This window comes from Struthio camelus, chromosome 1, assembly GCF_040807025.1.
Source record: "Struthio camelus isolate bStrCam1 chromosome 1, bStrCam1.hap1, whole genome shotgun sequence".
Classification (NCBI taxonomy): Eukaryota; Metazoa; Chordata; class Aves; order Struthioniformes; family Struthionidae; genus Struthio; species Struthio camelus.
In genome coordinates this window covers 130,976,033-131,000,293 of record NC_090942.1, presented here as the reverse complement: position 1 = coordinate 131,000,293, position 24,261 = coordinate 130,976,033, and the positions used below count along the sequence as shown (strand labels likewise).

The 24,261-nt window shown below is 36.7% G+C and overlaps 1 protein-coding gene across 10 annotated transcripts in view; it reads right to left on the bottom strand.

Moving 5' to 3' along the window:
• DMD (dystrophin) overlaps positions 1 to 24,261 on the bottom strand; it is a 1,217,172-nt gene that overhangs the window by 744,712 nt on the left and 448,199 nt on the right. For all 10 annotated transcript variants that reach the window (XM_068917030.1, XM_068917051.1, XM_068917057.1 and 7 more), the window contains exons 21-29: positions 24,042 to 24,187; positions 22,851 to 23,063; positions 19,121 to 19,234; positions 17,426 to 17,581; positions 13,901 to 14,071; positions 11,390 to 11,572; positions 9,655 to 9,789; positions 8,688 to 8,837; positions 1,456 to 1,617 (exon numbers count right to left, since the gene is read on the bottom strand). In XM_068917030.1, the coding sequence (XP_068773131.1) occupies positions 1,456 to 1,617; positions 8,688 to 8,837; positions 9,655 to 9,789; positions 11,390 to 11,572; positions 13,901 to 14,071; positions 17,426 to 17,581; positions 19,121 to 19,234; positions 22,851 to 23,063; positions 24,042 to 24,187 (1,430 nt within the window). The remainder of the gene's footprint in view (positions 1 to 1,455; positions 1,618 to 8,687; positions 8,838 to 9,654; positions 9,790 to 11,389; positions 11,573 to 13,900; positions 14,072 to 17,425; positions 17,582 to 19,120; positions 19,235 to 22,850; positions 23,064 to 24,041; positions 24,188 to 24,261) is intronic.

Below are 24,261 nucleotides of genomic sequence, written 5' to 3'. Positions count from 1 at the left end.
GTCCAAATGCAGCAGAAAAAAGCATGTTTACATATCAAGTTTTCTTATGTGTTAGAGTTATATAACAAGATAAAAAGTTAAACTGATATATCGTTAATAAATGCTGGTTTATATTCTATTTCATCTAATAATTCTCTACATTAATCACATTTCAAGGAAGAAAAAAAGTAATTTAAGAGGGTTAAACGACCATTAATATAGTTTAGGATTCAAACTGGAACAGTAAGTCATCTGACTCTGATCCCATTCTCACACTGCGGTAAGTTAGAAGCAACTAAATCAGAATTAATTTCAAAATAAGACTGAATGCAAATACGATCTTATTTTCTAAATACAGTTTTTTTATTCATACTCACACACACATAAATATCTGCATATACCTACAAATAAACACACCAGAAAAGAAATGGAAAGGTGCAACTATCTACATTTTAATTCAAAAGACATGGAAACTTTTAGTTTTAAAGGACATAAAATATGATTTTCAGGGCTGTATTACTGCCACATTTCCTTTACATTTCAGCAGGTTGTATAGACGATCAGCTGCTATGCGAGCAGGTCTTCAGACTCTTACAACATCTCTGAATACAGAGATGTCTTGTAAGACAACCGTATTTTAGTATGTTTTAAAACTATACAGGCAAGACAGAAAAAAACCACAACTGAATGCATATTCTAAAAATCATTATAAAGCTTTCATTTTCAATTTTCCCATAGCCTTTTTTGTTTTGTTTTTGTAATCAGTCTTCCTAAATTTAGGTTAAACTTACAGAAAAGTTGTTACTAATCACTTTATACCAGTTATTTGACTTTATTTTATCTTGCATTTTCCCCATTTTAATGATGCTGTAAAGCTGATGTTAAAGAGGAAACACTGAAAGAGTACAAATGAGAATTAAATGTATAATTTTATTTCAAATTCAAAGGCTAAATAAAGCATTTGTAAGGAAGGGAAAAAGAAGTGTTTAGTTTCTATCAAACTTATATGAGATGTAGAAATTATAATATAGGCATATTTATGTGCACATTATGTAATAATTAATAACGTTGTCTGTGCTTCAATAGTTTAGGAGCAATCCCTAGGTCATGTAATCAGCTTTGCAAAAGAGTCATCTAAGAGTAGTGAAGAAGAGGAGTTTCTTCTTTCTAGGATAAGAATGGATTTCAGAGTCACATTGTTTATTACTGTCATTTTAAAGCTGCTGCATAGTCTTCTATATCATTATTAGTTCTCTCTATCTTCTGGACAGGTATAGATAAAACAAAAGGAAAATAAGAATTTACCCCCAAATTAACTTGAACTTCTCAGAGTAATCCTACCTTAAAGTCACTTGCACCTTAGTACTGATCATGTTACATATGCCCCTTATTAATATGAGCCTGAGAGACACCAAATACTCCTTGGTTGATTACGAAAACCAGTAATCACACCAGCTCAACCTGTATATAACTTACCTGTGCTTCCTGAGGGACCTGGGCTGCATCAACTCTGTCTGCAATGTAGGCTGTTAACTGCTTGTCAATAATAGCAAGAGACTCTTGGATTAATCGGAGGGTTTTGTCAATCTCCTGGGCAGACTGAATACTCTGTTCAAGACTCTTCTGTCTTCTCACGGCCTAAAAGCAATGACAATTGCAATTATTAATTATTAATGCTACTACTACTAACACTTATTATACAATTATTTCTCACATATTGCTTTTTTTTTCAAAAAAAGTAGGCTAAGAATCAAAAAGAGTACTCCTGAATTGCACACATCAACCTTTTTGTATGATAAACTGCGCATCTTTTTGCCTCCCATTCAATTTTTTTTAGCAAGAAAGAAATAAATAAGAAGCCCCAGACTGCACAGACAAGTTCTAAAGATTGCAGGGCCCTGGGAAACCAGTGCATGCACTGAGGATTTCTACAGAGAGTGGAAGCCAGCAAAGCTGCATGATAAAACCATCCTGATAGTGCAGTCTTTCACTCTGAGGCATAGTGGTCCTCCCGATCTCATTATATAGTTCAAGAGATTTCATTTACTGAGAACAGGGTTACTGTCATCACAATCCCATCCGAGACAATCCACTTCAGTAAGAGAGAGGGATAAAGACTCTCTCAAGAAAGAGCTCTCACATGTGAAGTATAAATAGCTTCCCGGAACAGAGACATTGCCTACTCTGAAAAAAAAAGACGGAGCCTTGTCTTGTCTGTGGACTTTCCCAGCCTGTCTTTATTCTGACCATAGTCTCTTGTAGTCTCAGGTGTTGACTCTTGCTTCTTTTTGACTATAAGTACTGCACTGGATTGCTTACTGTCATTATACAGTTCTTTTCTCCAGAAAGATGCTTCCCTTTCAAAGGAGTTCCCTTTAAGGTTTATTGAGTCATAACATTATTCTCCTTCAAATTTGTCCTGAAAACCCACCCACATTTAAACACTTGACATAAATGATTTAGTATGCTTTTACTATTATTTGTAACAAGTTAATATGGTAATTACCAGGTAATAACCTGGTATTTTCTTGTCGTACTTAGAGTACAGCCTCTGCTGAGCAGCATGCCTGCTCTGTACGCAGGACATAACAACTAACAACAGTCTCAAATACAACACACATTTTTCTCTGTACAAATCCAGCCATACTGCTGACCACAGAATAAAGTGACTAACTCTCTTCGATTATATGAATCAAAGGAGGAGAAAGAAAGCAAGCACTCTTTAAATAACATTGCTAGGTGGCCTGCCATTTTTCAAGCCAAATCACTTTTTTTTTTCTCTTTGGTGAACCAACCATATTTTGATTTCACATTGAAATATCGATATATTCGATCTCACAGCTCCTAGGAAATTCTTGACTGGAACAAAAATATATCTCAGCAATGCAGTAAGAATTCTTGACATTCCTTTAAGTTCTTCATGGAGCTCAGCCTCTTTTAGAGCTTCACACTTAATGAATGAAAAAGATTATTTATTGCAATCACTCTTGCTACTTTTGGAATTATTAAGGTATAGGACCCAATCAGTATTTACTATATCTGTGTTTGTAAGCTGCTTTGTGCTATTTCAAAACAGCTGATCAGATAATCTTGTATCACTGCCAGTTCCAGGAATCTTCTGTGGAACTGAGCAGCTTTGCTTATTGGACCCATGTTGTCAGTGTTAATGGCAACACCTGAGCCACTAAGGTAATATTACTCAACCAAATGAACCATTAAAACAGTGTTACTTCCCAGCACAGTACTATGGCTTGCTACTTAAATGGCTTTTATTTTCATCTGATTTGAGATTTTATATTAAAATGTTCTCAGCCTGCTCAGAGCAGCAGGGTTAAAAACCCCAACTTCCATTTACCTTGGCAGTCCCTAGTACTTAATTGCAAGCCTGGCTAAGACACTGTCACTCTTTCTCTTTCCATTTGCATCACTATATAAAACAGTGAAAAATACACTAGGCCAGCGAGAATGTAAGTAGGTTTCTATAGCTCCTGATAAGGGCATCTACCTGGAAGCATGGAGATCTGTCTCCGAGAAGAAAATCTCTCACATTTCCAGCCTGCCTTTACTGATCTCTGGCTAACTGCTAAGACCAAACTATGTTTTTAGTTCTTTTGTACTGAGGGCTGTAGTGTTCCGATGTTCAGAAGAGCTCATTATTTAAAATAAGACACTGAAAAAGTTCCATTATTATTTGTCATTAACATATGTGCTGACACTTTCTGGAGAATTCAGTATACTGGTGCTAAGGCCTTTTGAAAAATGACGTTTATGTTGACCCATGCTAACTACTATTTGCAGCTAGACGCTTGCTTAAACGTACATAAATTTGTTGCCAGCCTCTGGAACAGCCAGCATGTATGCAGTGAAATGTGCTGCCAGACCAGGGATCTGGATTTTACAGTAGTTATCAGTGCATGCAAATTCACAAAAATCTTAAAAATATATGACAATATGAGGTGACTAAAAAGTTGTCATCTCTATGCAGAAAATATGCACATCAAAATTATATTTTTCAAATAGAATTTGAAAATGAAAATATTCCTAAACTCATTGATCTAATACTAAAGTAGATAAAGCCACAAAATAATCACAGTAAATCCTTGGCCAAATTTGACTGATTTGTTATGGCTGGATTTCAAATTAATATGAAGTCAGATAAATATAAATATGTGTATGTTATGAATATGCATGCACATATGAATTTTATGTCCACACAAAGTAAACATACACGCATATACACAAACAACCACAAAGCACTCCCCTTTCCCTTCCAGAAAACAACCAACACTACGGGAAAGAAATTTCATTCTCCTCCATACTCAGTTGATTATAGTCCAAGGACCTGTGTGGCATTTTGTATCTATCAGTTGAAAGTATACCTTTTCCATGAAACATGACACAGCTTGAATGGATGGATAATACCGGACCCAAGGTGTGAATTCATTGTTACAAGTGAGGAATTATTCTGGCAGTGGGAACGCAACCACGGAACCTTAATACTAGCACATGAAACCTTCACAGCTATCATCATATTTCTCCAGTATATATCAGCTGACTTCCCCAAATTAATCCTGCTCACTGAGTACATCCCTGTCATTATTACTGGCATTGCAGAATACTTATCTATTCAATCAAGAAGAATGCAAGAATATGGAGGATGCTTCTTCCTCCTCTTTCAGAAGAAAAGAGGGTTAATGATGGAGGTATCAGAGGGCTTTAAAACAAACAGCAGACATACTTTCCCCTCATGACTGTGAACCTGAGTATCAAATTTGTCCTTGAAATGAGCATGTGTGTGTGTGTGCATGCACAGATGTATATGTCTGTTTTAAAAGACCTTTGAAAGTTAAAATGGCTTATATATACATAATATAAATACATTTTATTTTATGGTGATCTATTTTGTTTATTTCTGTGAAAGAAAAACATATTTTTATATTTCCTCTGCGGAAGAAATAGATAGGTTAATACTGCAATATATAAATGGCTCTGAGCTTGTAACAAGCTCCAGCTCTGCTATCAGATCATAGTTAATAAAGCTGAAGGCTCCAATCTCCAAAGGGAATTGTCTCACAGTTAATCGCTAAATGGGAAATCTCGGGGAAATAACCAACTGTTTAGTTATTTCTGAGCCAGTGAAATGTTGACAGCTGTCAAGGAAAGTAAAAACAAACATAGAAATCTGCTGTTAGGAAATATTAGAGTGAAGGAGGAAAGAAAATAAATACATGATCTGAATTTTTTACGAAAGTCTCCACAATTGTTTTATAGATTTTTTGAAGTTGTTTTTCATGATTAAGCATAAATATTTATTTTATGGTATGAAGAATTGCAAAAATCTATTTACGATTCAATAAAGATCAATGTTTGGTAAACTTGGGTAAACAACAGCAAGGCTGTATATTATCCATATAAAATGGCACATTAAGAGGAAGGATACACTGAGGGGCAACCAAATACTAGGAAATCGGAGGTTTTCAAGTACTTATTTACATTAGTTCATTCTCTGATGCTGACTATTGTAAAGCTATATTTAAAGACATTAGTCACATTTCTTACATATTACTGAGATGCTAGTTAATGTTTCATGGTTAAATACTGGCAGAGCTCTGTTGTTGAAGCAGTACTCAGTATTGGTACTGTGGGAGAAAAACAGGGTGTATCTTTTCCTAAATTATAATATTTTGACTACAGGGTATATTTATTTATAACGCAGGAGTGAATCCGCTAATTAGCCTAGGAGTTACAGCTTATGGAATGAGGTCAGTGAAGAAACACAGAACTAGACAGAGCACTTTTGGGGCACAGTTATATCCTCTAATTATTGAGAGACATTACCACAAGGTAAAGTTAAAAGCTAGAAAACTTAAACTTTGAATTTCATTCTTAATGTGTTTAAATTACTTTAAAATTTAACTGAAGTCTGGGCTTCATAATAGCTGTGACTGGGAAACATCACATAAAGATACAGTGTGAAATACCAACAAGATTTCTGTAGAAGGTTTTGATGAGTATGTCGACAAAATATATTAGAAATGCATTCACGGTTTTCCAATTTAATTTAAATGAGGAGAATAAAATTGGAAAAAAAAAGCTCCCCCCTTCCTGGAAAGCTAGAAGATCTGAAATTTAGTAGTAGAATATTAACTGTGAGATCTCTGTCTGAATATAAGAGGTGTAAAGAAACTGTTTGAATCACAAGCGACTCAGTTACACTACTTCTCAACCTTATGGCTACCTCTTTCCACAACAAAATGTTTTATTAACTGTTCCACTAACTCTTGCATACTTTGTTTCATAGATTCCTGACATTGAATTTTCTGTGCTGTTTGTTTAGCCCTATTGAAATCCAAATAGTATGCATTCTCCTTTCATAAAAATGCATTGCAAGTACAAAATAACACAATGCAGCTTGTGTTCAAGGTCACTTCTTCAGGCTGGCTAATAGACTATCCTAACGTGATTAAGTTATTTATTTTTATTTGAATAATTGTGCAGGTAATTACCAAGACAATAAGCTCATGTGGGCAAAAATATGAATGTGAAATATTTATTCACTACTAATAGAGCAACCAAACCAAACCATCACCATATGAATGATTCTGCAAGGCAATACAGAATTGCTACTGTGATAGAGATTCATTTTTAAAGACAGATAACGGTTTTATGTTTGTATGCCTTATCTCCGTTAGTTAACAAGGACAGAGTGTGTTTAGTTCTGCCTTTCAACATCTGGGGCTCATTGATAAGCAACATACACCCTGTCTTTACTTTTCAAGGACTGATTCACTTACAACCGTTTATATTGCATCTACAAAACACTGTTGCCTGAAGAAGTGCAAGCTAATATTGCAAGTGGCTGTTATTCCCTGTAATGCTGAAAGTGATTTACATCTTCGCCAACAAATTTCAGAGAAATTAACCAGATATTTATTCTTGAAAATACTCTTATGTAAACTTGTATAAAACGTTACCACTCAGATGGATTACTAGAACTTGCAGAAGAGTTAATTCTAGCTTGAGAATATGGGAAATACTTGGAATCTTTGGACAGGAAAAGTGATTTAGTGCCTGTTACTGTGAAGAAAGAACACATTTTTCCTTTACACAGCAAGAGAATTTGAAAGTCCTGTTCTCACACACAGAAACCCTCTGAATCTTGCCAGTTTTCTGTACCAAGTCATGAAAAATCTGTTAATAAGCAACAGAATCCCAGGGAACTTATCTGCATTCAAACAGAAGTTGCAAGTCAATTAAAAAAAAAAAAAGGCAAATCTACAAAAAGTTTATTTATTTTTTAAATTTATTTATTTTTCCCTTAGGACACTGTCTAGCAATATGGGACTATATAAATGCCCACACTCTTCTCCTCACTACCCTTCAAGTTTAAGTTTAGAACAGTTGAGGCCTCTGTCTTAATTTTTAGTGTAGTGCTTTACTCCCCCTGTTCTTACAGCTACTCCTCAATCATCATGAAACAAACAAAAAAAGAAGGGTCATTGTTGTAGTAGATTGTTATTATTTCTTCACAACTGCTTTCCAAAATCTTTCCTTATGTATTGCTTTGCCAAGGAATCTGCATAACTTTATCTTCTTTGAAGCTCACCTCTAAAACTGTTTTATTTCTAATTAATTATTTTTTCAAACGGGACTCCTGAACTGCACACAATATTTGAAATGTGGGCAAATCAGTGTCATTATGACGGTCTCTCTTTTCTTCTCTGATTCTTTCTCTAATACTGATACTCAATTTGCCTTTCTGACCTTTTTTCACATAATAAACTGACATCTTTCTGATATTTCTCTTCCTAACACTAAGAGCTTCCTTCTGCGTACTAACAGTCAACTTAAAAGTTCTGTTTTCACATATGAAGTCAGGGCTGATTGTCCTCCATGAGTATCACCTTTCACGTTTTTACACTGAATTTTATCTGCAATTTAACTGCTTAGTTATTTTGTCCTGTAAGATTGTTACGTATTTCTTTTTGCATTTGTCCTCACCCTTACTACTACTCTACTGATTTGTAGTAAACTACTAGTAGTTCATCTTATTTCACCCTTTGGTCTTCTGGATGGTTTTGGTGAGTTTTATTTGGTCCTGCCATTACACACAGACATATACATTTATATTAGCACACACATAAAGATATATTAAGTAAAGTTACAAATATTCCAGTTTCGAACTGATTTAGCAGTAAAAAGTACACTGTCTCATTAGCAGGATCTGTCAAAGATGTAAAATTTTCTTCATGGAGTCAGTATCAAAGATGCAAAAAGCTTTTCCAGTCTCAGGAGGAAACATGATATTCACATATTGCTAGATTTCACTTTTCTTGTGTTAGATATGTTTCTGTGTTGAAGTCTCTGTATAAAACCTTTTATTAACATAAAAATCCTTTATTAATTATTCAGCAAAGAATATACCTGCAAGAGAACATTATTTTTGACATTTAATTTTTAAACTACAGTTTGCTTCTCAAAAAGAGTTTTGGCAGAGTAAGAGGTTCTAAATATGACAACTAAATATTAAATCTACCAAATGTGTTTTTCAAAGAAGGTCACTTGAATTTTGAAATGTCAGGGCAACTGCTCCACTTCTAAAATAAGTCAGTGTTTGTGCACTGCTTAGGAACTATACCAACCAAATAATCTTAAGGTGCTAAACTGTCAGCTGTTGAATGGGAAGAAAGCTCTATTATTACAAATACCTCCTGCTGCAGTTCTTCCCATCGAGTATTGAATCTCTCCAGCTTCTCATTTATCAATTCATCCAATATTCCACCATCAGTTAAAGTCTGGGCCAATTCCCGAATCTGATTGCGATTATCTTCTGGATGCCTCATTAAACTTTCCAAAGACTGAAACAAGGCCAAAAAAGTAGTTTGTTCTGCTTTCTCTGACTCAAAAGAAAATTCTAGAGAGCAATTCTAATTTTCTTCAAAACGTAAGTATGAAAGTTCACATTTCAGACACAGTAAAAGTAGAGAGAAAAAAAAACATATATCAACGTCCTATTTTGATCAACAAATTTTCTGCATTAAGCACTAACAAAAAACATAGAATGATATTTCACAAAACAATAAATTAGGTGCTTGATCTTAAACATGTGGACTACGTCCAATAAGTTCATTTGGAGAAACTGTGTACTAAAAAATGAAAAATTTACTAAAGTATCATCTTAATGGATGAAGTCCAAGAGCAGAAATGCATTATCAGTGTAACATTTTGCATTTTGAGCAACTAAAAGTATTAAATTAATTTCTACAAATTCAAAAGATTCCATTAATAAAAATAAAGTAATAAAAAACCACAAAAGTTGTGATGCTAGGATGAAATCTCACTCTCTCTGAAGTCTTAAAGGATTTTTGACTTGGGCTAGTGGGGCCAGATTTTTTAAGAGTACATGGTCATCATCACTGAAGACTGTGTATGATATCAGGCATAACATGTCACATGATAACATATCATAAGGAGTATTTCATCACTTAACTAGTCTATTTCACTAAAGCGAATCTAAATAAACAACCTGATTTGTTGAATCAAATGAGAACATTACACTTTCCAAACATTCTGCATCTTGCTAATGTGCAATGCTGATTTGTAGTTTGTTTTGAGTGTAATGCAATTACAACTTCTCAGTGCATCTGATTTAATATTATTTAAGTCAGCACTTACATCCAATGATTCAGAAATCTCTTCTGCACCTCCCTGGATATTTTCAGTTGCCTTGAGTTTCAACTCCATCTCATTCAACCATTTATTTTCCACATCCAAATAAGACAATAATTCACGCCAACACGCCCATACCTCCTGATGGAAAAAAAAACCCATATATATATATATATAAAAATATAAATATACATTGAGATTGAAAATCTCATAGAGAACTTTCCCTTATTAAAACACGGGAAATTTGACATGCCTCATCCACAAAACACCTTGATCTCACATGGTAACATTGTCATACTGTTGATTTTTCCCAGAATTCATTAGTATTTATGGGTTCCATATGAGTACAATGCACAACCACAATCTTTCGACATAAAAAGGTGACTTCTTCTCCAAAACACAACTTGAATCTTTACTGATTCATGATGTATCCATGTTTTCTTTATATATGCTTTTGTGTAAAATTTTCTTGTAAGATATACATATACAAAGTATCAGATTTTTAAAGATTCATGTTAGACATCTATGTTTTTATTATAAAATTTAGTTAAGTTGCTTTTATAGTCCATATGCAAATTACTTAACATATAGAATCATAAATGTCTGAAAATGCAGCTTTTAAGAATTTTTACTGAACTCCATAGGAAAATTAATTCTAAATTCCATTTAGTACAATTTGTGGACAACTAAAATGCTAGAGTATAAAACATAATGCTGTAAATTCAGTTCTTATTTGCTAGGAATTACATAAATTGTCTGCTACTTCACAATTTCTGAAGATACTTAAATAAGCAGACAAAAATGGCATTCTACACACAAGCAAAATGTTCAAACTGTCCCTAAACAGTCTTTTTGTTTTTTCTTTTTTTTTTTAATTGAAGTTTAAATAATTTTATTAAGAGCTATTAGACTCTGGGTAGCTCTAGTTTCTCACAGTACAATTTATCTCACCTAACTTTGGTCATATAAAATGTAGGTGTCGAGTCTACGGGGAAGTAATAGAGGGATATTGCCATACAATAACAACAACCATCAAATGGGACGACTTGCCTTCTATACACAAATTTCCTACTCCAGTGACTAGAGGAAACCTAGATTACCAGCTTAGACTAGAGACTTTACTTGCTACAGCTACATTTGGAGGAGATAGATAAATTATTTCCCAAGTATCTAATTGTGCTCTGTAAAGTTAACTACTGCAGATTAGTTCACATTATAAAGTCAAATCTAATTCAATGTGATCACTGTGCAATATGAAAATAGCCCTAGGGCAAGAACCTGTTACAGAGTTGGTCAAAATGGCATGGCCAGTTCAAAATGCATGAGACAGATGTATTTGGCTTGCCAGCAGACCTAGTGCTGTTCCCAGCCTTAGATTACATCACCTGTCCTGCTTCAGGGCCATTTACTCAGAATCCTCAGCCATGGAAGAAGGAAGCCTAGAAGAGCTGTTGAACGCAACATCATGGGGTTTCTATAGGAGCCAGATGCTACATTTAATCTCAGCAGCAATAAGAGTCCTGGGCAGCCGTTGCTGCCTCCCATCTAAGAACCATGCCTGAGGCTTCTCTTTAATTTGACTCTCCAATATACATGATTCTCAGTAAGATTTAGGCATATGGCTCATAAAGTGAGGATAGCCTTGGGCTACTCATGATCTTATATGATAATTTGCCTGTTTTTCTAACTTATTTCTGTAGTTAGAGTGGCTATAAATATAATGACTGACAAGACAACCAACCTCCAAAGTTTTGCACTTTCCATTCAGTCTGCTGCAGAGTCGCTGGTAGTTGGTAATGAGAACATCAAGCTCCTTTTTCAAAGCTTCATGAGCCGCAGGTGGAGCCTTTGCTATAAAATTATTCACAGAATCAGTAATAAGCTTCACTTTCACCTCTTTCTGCACAGCCTCCTCCTTTGCTCTCTGCAAAAAAGAAGTTGCTTTGGTTTGAGAAGGAAGCAGATTTCAAACCACTGTGTCAAAATTCTACCTCAGAAGGAAAAAGGAGGAGCCAATTAATTCCCATCCCTTCTAATGTAATCTTGAATGCATCAATAAAACTTTTTTTTTCCTTTTCATTTTGGAGGTAATATATGATACTAAATATAGTTTAATATAATTTCCACAACTGTTTAGTTTTCTGAAGCTCTCAGAAAACTAAAATATTTCAGTCATTTTCATCAAGAAAGTGCTCCTAATGCCTTCTCTATAATACCTTACTCACTGCTGATTAAAAAAAAAAACTTTTGTGTTACAAATTTAGTTAGCCAGGGCTAAAGATACAGTCATAAGCAGCAAGATTGAAAATAAGCAAAATACTTCTGACTGATTTTCCTCCAATTGCTACTGTCATTAACCTGCATTTAAAGAGAAACAGAAAATCATATTCCTCTAGTGTATATTTTATACACTTAAAACAGCATTAAAGTTGATTTCATTCTTTCTTTTTACAGAGGCAGCAAAAACAGTGTCATTATTCATGACCAATGCAGACTCGCTAGGGTTAGAAACAAAAAAACCACATTGCATCCAAGATTCAACTACTTTTACAATCGTGTCACTTAATCTTAGTGGGAGTCAGAGAAGAATAAAGTCTTTATATGCTTGTCCTCAGGAAGGTCTTTTATTAGAACTTTTCCTAGTATAAAAGAGAAAAAAAGCAGAGATCTACAAACGGAGAAATCTACTTTTGAGTTCCCATCCAAATCCAGTTCCCACCTTCTTTCTTCCACCTTCGCTACTCTCCTTCATTATGGTATGTCATTAATAAGATACAAGATTTTCATATCTAGTATCGTTTCCTTTGGCTGCTTACAAGGGGACAGTTGGAGTATATCTGGAGTCATATCACTACTGAAAATACAGCGCGTCCTCAGTGTGTAGTGGATTTGACAGAAATTTGAGATGAGAACTCCCTGGTCCAAATGCACTAAAACAAAACCTTGCTCCCTGCCACCTCCTTCATGTGTGGGTCTGAGAAAGTCCTATGAACCAAAATACATGGGATAAGGCTATCATTGCCAGAGACAGCTTGCTAGCTTGTTCATGGCTGTCCTCTTTCCTGGCTGTGGGAAGAAATAGGCCACAGAATGAACAAAATTTCTGGTCCAGTTTTTGCCTATCATGTGACAGGAGAGGAGGCTGCAAGCCTTCAGAGAAAACGATCATGAGCAGCAGGCCTAGGGATGCATGACAAACGGTCTTGATTATCTGCAGAAGACCAGGTGGCATGGTTTGAACATCCTGTACTTAAGCAGGGAGTACAGAAATTTCACTAGGAAATCCTTAATGGGGATTGTGTCTAAAACTATACACTTCATCTACCTTTTTATGCAGTGTAAGGTATACATTTGAGTTTGTTACTTGATTTCTAAACAAGAATTGTATCTCTACAGCAAATATTCATTTTTGTCTCATTTATGAACCAAACTTGTTCTATTTTTTGCCATATATTGCATAGAACCGGCATTAAGACATTTCTATAAGTAAATAAAGAGGTCATCAGTTGCAGGATCAGCTACTCTCCCAAACTGACAAAACCCTCTGGATAATGAAGAGTTTGCAAACAAAGGGTTGGATAGATAGTTAAGGCTATATAACCTGCCTTCCTGAAGAGTACAGGCCAAAGAATTCACCTATAAAATAAAGATCAAGCCCATATCGAGTGGCTGAGCACGAGTGTACTTGAGCACGTATCATATAATAGCTCTTTGGTCCAAAGGTCATATACCTCCAACATGCAAGAAACATTATTTACTTGAGAGAAAAAATGCTATTGCTATATTCAAGCACTATAATAAGAAGCAATACATAGTTAGTACACACTACCACACTTCCTGATGTCCTAGATCATTCTCTCTCTGTCTCTCTTTCTCTTTAATATAAGACAAAATATCAACTGCTTTCACTCTAGGTTATCATCAAGTAATTATCTATCAGTTAACTGCTGCTAACGACTGATTCTTGGGAATTATTCCTTACATAAATGGATGTCAAAGCTGCAACAAAATCAGGTGTCTAACAAAACAAAGAGGAAAAAAAAGCTAGCAATGAAGTACTGTGAAGGTTTAAATATGTTCCAATGTACTCCAGATTCGAAATTACTTGACGCTGCCTATTGCTTTAAATTTCAGATTTACCAAGAAGATGCCAAAAGGCATGTTTTTTAAATGAAAAAGGAAACTCTTTATTTACAATGAAAGCTTCAAAAAGAGCTTTAAACATAGTCCAAGGAGTTGATTTGTCTTTTACCTTCAGTTCCTCAACAGCTTTCTGCAATTCTTCAGGTGTTTTATATTCAAAATCTCTTTCCAGATATTCTTCCTCAGCTTGTGTTATCCATTCATGCATCTCTGACAAATCCTTTCTGAGACTTACAGTCTTATCCAAACCACCTTTTAATGCTGCCTTCTTAGCATAGGCCTTTCAGAAAGGAAAAAAAAAAAGTATCTGAAGCAACAGCCTGCTACATAAACTTGTAGGTGTTTTACCCGAAATGAAACAAAATGAAACCTCTGCCAATAACATTGCTGGAATTAGACAGATACTAATAACAAGTAATTAGATCGATATTAGTGATAAGTAGTGGAGAAAGTATTGCATACATATATAAAGCTATATTCTTTTAGTGAGTCACTGCTGTGCAGAATGAGTTTTTAAAGACTCTAGAACAAGATTCTACATCACGTGTTGAGGTCGTTAGAAAACACAGCTGAGAAAACATCATCCAGGGAAAATCTTCTGAAAGATGTAAAAAGAATAGTAGCAGGAACCTTTGCAAGTACACCCAGTAATGAAACCACAGACCTTTGGGCTATAAACATGGGAGACTTATTAATCAGTTTGAGTGCAACCTGTTAGAGAATAAAACAGACAACAGGCATAGCTTAGTTTTGCTGATGAAGCTACAGTTTAAGCTCTCAGAAAGATGTATACCCTAAAGAGAGGTATACAGAAGAGGGAACCTTCTACTGAAGGAAACTATATGTCCTGAAGTGAAAAAACCTTTCGTTAAATCCTTTGCTGATCACTGTATACAGAATTCTGTATCAATCTACCAGAATTGTCCATAACTGATAGCATTGGCAGAGTTGTCTTTAGACGATACATAGAAGTTTGCAACAAAAACAAGTACTTGTACTGGTGCCACATTGCTGAATTGGGTATGAAGAACCGATCACTCTAATATCCTCTACTGCACTGCTACTTACGTAAATGTTATTTTTAGTATCATTAGGAGAAATTGTGTCTTAGTACTTGGTCTTAGTTTTTGACTGTTTTTAGTTTGGTTACCCATCCTTCAGGACTGCCTGTTAAATACAAATGTAGCAAAGATCATCAGCACTGTAAAGAAGAAACTACAAACCTTACATAGATGTTGTTCTACACAACAAAACACAGTAATAACAAAAAGTTGATGTCCAACAAGTGCAATAGCAGAATCCCACATGGCCCTGCAAAATTGCCTCTTCCTCAGTCTCAGTACCAGAAGAGAGGATAATCTTCCATCCCCTGGAAAGAGTACCTGAACACTCATTGCTAGCGCTCATAAGGCTCATAATCATATTAACTGCATAAATATTAACCCATATTGACTCTTCCAAATCCTTTCAAGAAATCCCTACAGACCAAATTGATTTTTATATTTACTCTTGTGTGTTTTAATAGTTTACTAAAGAATCTGTGTTAGAAATGGCTACTGAGAAGCAACAATTTCAACAGTATACTGGATAGAACTATTACAGGAAGATTATCAGAGAAGTCAGAAGACAGCCGTAAAAGACAGAAGAAAAGTGTAAAAGACATGAACTTTACTTGAACTTCACTTTTCAAGAAATTTGCAAGACTTTATTTGAAACTTCTGTGCAAAGATAACTGTGGTATTAATACTACAAAAATAGGCAATTAAAAACTTCACATTAGTCAAAGGGGAAAGACTATGGGGTTAATAAAATGGGGTTAATAAAAAATACTACAAAAATAGGCAATTAAAAACTTCACATTAGTCAAAGGGGAAAGACTATGGGGTTAATAAAATGGGGTTAATAAAATGGCTAACACATTTCAAAGATAATTTTTTTCTATAACTATGCCTACAAGAAAAATGTAAGGAAGCTATTCTGCACATGCAAAATCATGCATACAATACCAGGTCCAATTTCTCTGTCTATAAAATGGGTACTGCATCTCTTCTGAATTCTGACTTCTAGAAGGTTTCACCTCTTATTTCGAAATAACTGAAGACCTTACATTTCTCAGTATGTCTCCTTAGCTCAAGTACAGTACTATTTCCAGCTATTGAGTCTGGAGCGGACACTATTTCTGAGGGTGGGACGCCTTTGTAACATACCCTATATTTCTGAAGAACATGGCACTTCGTAGCGAAAGATCATCAAACATGATATCACTGGAGAAACCATTACATAATACTATTTGAAAATGTATAACATATATCATAGTTGAGCTGTATTTCACAAAGGTAAATACTGGACCCTGTGGGCCCAAAAAGACATTTGACAAATTAATGGAAGAAAAACCTACAAAGAGCTACTAAATCTAAAATCATCACCTTGGAGGTATTTCTTTGTTTTCTTGGTTTAAATACAATAAATAGACTTTTCCTTTCTGTATTTGGTTTTCCAGCTGAGGTGAGGTTAGTTATTTCACAGAAAAAATGCCAAAGTTATCAGAAAATATTGTTCTTTTGTTTAAACAGAGATGTGGGACACAGGGAATGGGAAGAAATATGGTGATGAGCAGTAATAAGCAATGGCAGGCCAGAAAATTGTTTTGAAACTTGAGACACTTCATACATCTAGAGTAAATCATTAACCATCATCTTGGTTTTTCTATGGTTTTCTCTATTAAAAATGTTCCAAGTTTTTCCAAGGAAAAGCTTTACTTGATTCAGGGAAGCTGATCCTGACTGGTCAGTCTCAAAGTATATATAAATATGTTTTCAAAGATTGCTAGTTGTTTATTAGTAAAGCATAATAATTTTAGAAAACAGTACACCATATTGAAAGGTAATGGGTATAGTATTATGCAAATATATGTAAAAAAAAGTAGATAACAAAATGATCACATAGATAAAAGCGAAAGTACTACAACCTGAAAGAAATTTCCTTTTGTCAGTGACTATGAAGTGTAAAGAATGAGAATCCTAATGCCATCAATATAATATTAGCAATTTTCAGCTTCCTTTAGCTGCAAAAATAATCTATTAAAAATGGCCCTAATTAAAATAAAACAACTATCCTTTCTAATTATGCCCCATTCCTGCAAATTTGTGTGGTCACTGGAGACTGAAATTTAGAGAGATGCATATGTGCGCATATTTGTAATTATAGGTTATTGAACTCTGAATTCTTCACTGTTTTAATGTCTTGCAAATTTTTATCTAGTGTAATGACATGTGCGTAAGATACAGAAGAAAATGCAACACATTGGCTAAATATAGAACTTGACTTTTTGGCAAGTACCTACATACCACTATCAGAAAAATAATTCTGCAGGAGCAATAAATTGCATAGCTGTTAAGATATAAGGTATTAATTTTCTTATGCAATAATAAGATATAGTATCACAAAGGTACCTACTTCGCATGTATTGCTACATGCTAGACAAAATTTTGAAGATGGAAGTTTAATTAGTGTGAACCGAGTAGGTCCAGATTCTGTTTCATATCTACTGGATATGCACAGGAGGAGAAATTCTGCCAATGAGAAATCTGAATATTAATTTAAAAAGAACTAGTCACAGCAGGAGACTCGATACCTGTTGGCAAATGTGTTCCCATTGAGCATTGAGTTCCTTTAGTTCTGTCTCTATTCTGGAAGCAAATTCTGGCTCTGCTTCACTCTTCATTTTCTTCCCAGCCTCATTAACACTGTTCAAACTGGGCTGGATTGTCTGGATATCATTTACTAAAGCCTAAAGGAATAGCAGAAGATTAGGAAAGTAGTATTCATATAAAGTATTTCAGACTCAACATTCCTATAAAAACGTGTCTACATGAGATTCTGCTATGCGCTTGGTCCAGAGCTCTCGATAATATAAGCACAACTAACACACATTACTACGAAGATGAACACAAGAAAGGAATGAGCAATTGTACTATGATAAGCTATTCTATATCAGATAAAGTTTCTTTGCAAAATGTATCATATAATGTTTTAAATAGTATTACAGTATTGCATAAATGTTTTTCTCATATTTGTGAAATAACATCTTACCGTGATAGTGCAAAATTATTTGTGAAGCCATCTTACTTAGATATGCTGACATTACCCTTTGGTCGGTAATTGACCTGATAACTGCCTTAAAATGATCTGAATGGTGATATTCTTAAGTTATTTCCAGTTATTAGAATTAGACTATAAGAAATATAGGCAGGTGTTTGAATATTATTTAAGCTCTGAGGTAGTTCCAACTTGCATTAGGACTTAAGGCACCTCTAATCTTATTTTCTAAGGCCTTCTGTATTGATCCTGATGTTACCTGAGCTTCTTACACGGTAGAACATGCTAGAAATGTAAACACATAGGAGACAATGATGACTTTGGTAACTTTATTATGTATCTGACAACAGTGGGTAATATTTGTATGAATTGTTTACAAATTTACAAGACAGATTCCAAAAGAGTTGCATGTAACTTACTACTGTGTAAAAGATAAGACTTCTCTTATATATTTAATGTTCATTTTTATTTAAGTAAGGGCTAACATAAACACAGAGAAATTCTGGGAAGCTTGTAGTCCTGTAAGGCAAATATATATGGTTCATAATAATTACAGCTCCTGCCAGAACATTTATAGAACTTGTAAATCCCTTTAAAGATATAGCCATGGACTGCTATGGTTTACAAGATTCATTACACTTACACACTCTGTTGGGACAGGCAGAAGAATTTGCAAACTTTGTGATAGAAATATCAATACTTCGTGATGCTTTAAAACTCTACAGGGAGAAAATCCTGGAACTTGTAACTTTAGTGAGGAAAATGGGCATAATTCACAATACCTGCAAGTTCTTTTGGTAGAGTCAGAAGAGCCTGTAAATCATGTGTGAATTATAGATGCAGAAAAAGATCTTCTGGCACAGATTACATAGCGTATAATAAATACACATGGAGTGTTTGTAAACTTAATAAACTAAATAAACACATATCCTAAGTTTCCAGAGATTTAACTTATTATTTGCTGCAAGTACTCTCTTGTTATTGTTTTCCTTCTGCTATAAATACATAATGATACAGTCACAGTATGCCTTCTCTCCGTTTTCAAGTTTACCACTTTTTATAGAATTTTCCTTCAAGCCCAGGAAATGTAAGAGGCTCAAGCACATTGCAGAAGGAAATCTCCTCATAACATAAGTCTATTTTTAGGAACTGTGATCATTTGTGTCACTGCTATATAAACTAACAATTCACAGAAGAAAAAATAATCATCAAACAGGCAGGTAATACTCACTGTACACTGTTCAAGCTGTTTTTCCAGTGCTTCTGAATCACCAAGGGCAGGCCACTCTTCTTTCAGAAAAACATCCACTTCAGCCATCCACTTCTTTAGCGTTTTAATGTCATTCTGATTATTAAAAAGACATTTTATTGCATCACACAGAAACTGACTGGTGATAGTATAATTCATTTTGGCACCATGACTTAAATTCATTCCAATTTAATTCCAAAATACTCTAAAAAATGCAAACACAGCAAACAGGCAAAACTAATTTTATCTGCGACTGTCATTAACTCTTTAGCCTGCACTCTGATCATTCTTGCCCAAGTTCTATGTGTCTAGGAGCGGGCAACTTTATACCTTTCAGATAGTGTTTGTGTTTAGATGCTGTGTGCATGCATGTGTGTTTACCATTTTCTTTTATGGCTTCAGACTACTTCTGCTTAGCAATTAATTCAGCCTCACCTAATAAATCCTCATGACTTCAATCTAATTTTCAGGCTCATTTTGGAAGTTGCATGTTTTATTGCCTATATCTCTGCCAGAACACAACACAGAAAAGCTCTGTTACCACTCAAAATAAAAAAGTAGTGCTACAGCAATTGGAAGAGTTTCACTTGAGGAACTCAAATCATATAATGACTCAGTGAGAGAGCTGAAAATAGATTTTGAGAGACTGATTCTCAGTTATTGTCTCTAGCATGACAGTCTTTGTAATCAGTAATTTGCTTTCCATATTCTTTAATTAACCCTTTCAATTAAAAAAAAGAGTCGAACATTAAATCCTTGCAAATAAGGGCAAGGATTGAAGGGCTGACTAACATGGGTGACACTGTTGTGGGTGTTTGCTACAGGCCACCTAACCAAGAGGAGGAAGTAGATGAGGCCTTCTACAGACAGCTGGAAGTAGCCTCTTGATCAGAGGCCCTGGTCCTCATGGGGGACTTCAACCACCCTGGCATCTGCTGGAAGAACAACACAGCGAGGTACAAACAATCCAGGAGGTTCCTGGAAAGCATTGATGATAACTTTCTGACACAGGTGATGGAGGAGCCAACAAGGAGAGGTGTGCTGCTGGACCTTATACTAACAAACAAGGAAGGACTGGTTGGAGGTGTGAAGGCTGGGAGCAGCCTTGGCTGCAGTGACCATGAGGTGGTGGAGTTCAGGATCCTACGAGGAGGGAGCAGGGCAATGAGTAGGGTTGCAACCCTGGACTTCAGGAGAGCTAACTCTGGCCTCTTCAGAGACCTTCTTGGAAGAATCCCATGGGATCAAGCCCTAGAAGGAAGAGAAGTCCAAGAGAGCTCGTTAATATTCAAGCCTTACCTCCTCCAGGCTCAAGAACGGTGCATCCCTTGAGTAAGAAGTCAAGCAAAGCGGGCAGGAGAGCTGCATGGATGAGCAAGGAACTCCTGGCAAAACTCCAACAGAAGCAGGAAGTGTACAGGAGGTGGAAGCAGGGATAGGCCACTTGGGAGGAATATAGGGACATTGTCAGAGTATGGAGGGATGCGACGAGGAAGGCTCAGGCCTATTTGAAATTAAATCTAGCAAAGGATGTCAAGGACAGCAAGAAGGGCTTCTTCAAATACATCATTAACTTAAGGAAAACTAGGGAAAATGTGGGCCTGCTGCTGAATGGGGCAGGGAACCCTGGCAACAGAGGACACAGAGAAGGCAGAGAGACTGAATTTCTTCTTTGCTTCAGTCTTCACTGCTAAGGCCAGGCCTCAGGAATCCCTGACCCAGGAGACCAGGGAGAAAGTCTGGAGAAAGGAAGACTCTCCCTTGGTGGAGGAGGATCAGGTTAGAGATCATTTGTCCAAACTTGACATCCATAAATCCATGGGCCCTGATGGGATGCAACCATGAGTGCTGAGGGAGCTGGCGGATGTTATCGCTAGGCCGCTCTCCATCCTCTTGGAAAGGTCCTGGAGAACAGGAAAGGTGGCTGAGCCAATGTCACTCCACTCTTCAAAAAGGGCAAGAAGGAGGACCCAGGGAACTACAGGCCTGTCAGCCTCCCCTCCACCCCTGGAAAGGTGATGGAACAGCTCATCCTGGAGGCCAACTCTAAGCATGTGGAGGACAAGAAGGTGATCAGGAGTAGTCAGCATGGGGAAAAATTCACTAAAGGGAAATCATATTTAACCAATCTGATGGCCTTCTCTGATGGAATGACTGGCTGGGTAGATGAGGGGAGAGCAGTGGATGTTGTCTCCCTGGACTTCAGCAAGGCTTTTGGCACTGTCTCCCATCACATCCTCATAGGCAGGCTCAGGAAACGCGGGCTGGATGAGTGGACAGTGAGGTGGATTGAGAACTGGCTGGATGGCAGAGCTTAGAGGGTTGTGATCAGTGGTGCAGAGTCTAATTAGAGGTTTGTATCTAGCAGTGTCCCCCAAGGGTCAATACTGGGTCTAATATTGTTTAGCTCATTCATCAGTGACCAGGATGAAGGGACAGAGTGCACCCTCAGCAAGTTTGCTGATGATACAAAGCTGGGAGGAGTGGCTGATACACCAGAAGGCTGTACTGCCAGTCACAGGGACCTGGACAGGCTGGAGAGCTGGGCAGAGGGGAGCCTCCTGAAGTTCAACAAAGGCAAGTGCAGGGTCCTGCCCCTGGGGAGGACTAACCCCCTGCACCAGTACAGGCTGGGGGTTGACCTGCTGGAAAGTAGCTCTGCAGAGAAGGACCTGGGAGTGGTGGTGGACAACAAGTTAAGCATGAGGCAGCAGTGTGCCCTTGTGGCCAAGAAGGCTAATGGTCTCCTGGGGTGCACTAGGCAGAGTGTAGCCAGGAGGTCGAAGGAGGTGATCCTCCCCCTCTACTCCACCCTGGTGAGCCCTCATCTGGAGAACTGTGTCCAGATCTGGACTCCCCCCATACAAGAGAGACATGGAGCTCCTGGAGCAAGTCCAGCAAAGGGCTACTAAGATGATGAAGGGACCGGAACATCTCTCCTATGAGGAGAGGCTGTGAGGGTGACTGAGCATTGGAACAGGTTGCCCAGAGAGGTAGTGGAGTCTCCTTCCCTGGAGATATTCAAAACCCGTCTGGATGTGATCCTGGGCAATATGCTCTAGGTGACCCTGCTTGAACAGGGAGCTTGGACTAGATGATCTCCAGAGGTCCCATCCAACCTAAACGATTCTGTGATTCTGTGATTCTGTGAAAGCTGGGATTGTTCAGCCTGGAGAAGAGAAGGCTCATGAGGGATCTGATCAGTGTGTGCAAGTATCTGAAGAGAGGGTGTCAAGAGGATGAGGCCAGACTCTTCTCTGTGGTGCCCAGCAATAGGATGAGAGGCAATGGGCACAAACCAAAACACCGGCAGTTCCATCTGAATGTGAGGGAAACCTTCTTTACTGTGAGGGTGACAAAGAATTGGAACAGGTTACCCAGAGAGGCTGGGGAGTCTCCTTCACTGGAGATATTCAAAACTCTCCTGGAAGCAATCCTGGGAAATATGCTCTAGAGGACCCTGCTTGAGCAGGAGGGTGAACTAGATGATCCACAGAGGTCCCTTTCAACCTCAACCATTCTGTGATTCTGTGATCTTAACACACTTTTTTCCTGATTTAAGTGTGCCTTGCAAATAGAAATCTTGTATTTATGTGCTGCTTTGAGATTTCAGTCTACAGCTATTTTCTTGCTGTGTATAAATGCATGTTGTGCCCATTACCATGGCTACAAGCAACCAGACAGTAGTTTGTGGTAAAAAAGCTTTGTTAACCTGGAATCGCTGAAGCTTAGTCATAAGCTCCTCAAGTTTCTGGCAATGTTCCACCAGCTGCGCTGACAATTTCTTCCAGCGGCCAAGGACTCCCTCAATCTCTGACTGATATTTCTTGCTGACTTCTGCAGGGGCTTTCCTGGACATCTCTTCCACAGTTGTGCTGAGATAGTTCAGGCCTTTTTGCTGTTCTTGGAGAGAACTTTGCAGAGCCTATGACATAAGAACAGTATAGTATTCTAAATCATGCACTGTGCTATTCTGAGCAAACTTCACAAATACAGGTGAGATTGCAGAGGAAAGGTCTGAATACTGTACATGCCACCTTTACTAAAGTATCCAATGACATATTCTACAGAGCAATTTAGAATTCCTTTTCTCATACAAGTAGGATTTTTAGCTTAAGTGAGAATAAAACCAATATATATATTTGTTAATATAGATGATCCACCATACTTCATTATTTAAGATAGAAACTTACTATGGTCCTACTGATTACACTTTCAACAGAAACAGACTATAGAGGGAGAAAAATAAATAATAAACTTAGAACTGCTTTCGTTATTCAAATTATTTGACAACTTATTTTCAAAACTTGTTTGATTCTTACCTGAAATTTGCTATGTCTATCTTTTTCTTTCTTATATTCTAACGTTTATATCTACATGTTCACTGCTAATTGCATCAAACAACATGGTCATTACCCATCAGACAGTAAAACCATCAAAATGCAGAGAAGCTTTTTACCCACTGGTAAAACTTGTCCCACATATGTGTCTGCTTAGAAATCTGACAGGAAATCTGATAAAGCACATGTTGCTTTTTCCAAAGCATAAATACTTTCATGTGAACGTTAGAAAATAAAATGAGCTAAATCTATACTTAACTAGACTAGAACTATCTTCAAAGGAATAATTCATATATCATGGGGACAAACAAAGGCTTTTCCTTAACATGTTTAATATCTCACAAGATTGGTTTCAATGCTGAAGGACATTTTCAATGCTTTAACTTTTAAGAATCAATATAAATAAGTATTTATTGTCTCCTGAAGCCCTTGGCTAAATCCCTAATGGATATAAATCATCCAAGATACATAGGCTTCAACACACTCATGACGTAGAGCAGCCAGGGTGCTATTCCTCAATACATTTTATTTGGGAGGTTATTTTGCAGAGTTTGAACACTCACCTTGAGCTCCCTGAGTCTCTGCTCCATGATGTCATATTCAGCAACTGTAACCTGAGGCATGGAGAGCTTAGTTTCTGACTGCTGAATCCACAGAAGTAGAGTACTCATTGTCTCTTTATAGTGTACAGGAGGCAAACTGTCAAAAACTGCATTCAATGGGGAAGAAAAGGGAAAGAAATTAAATCATTTTTCACTTCATAATTTGTTTTGCTGTCAATAA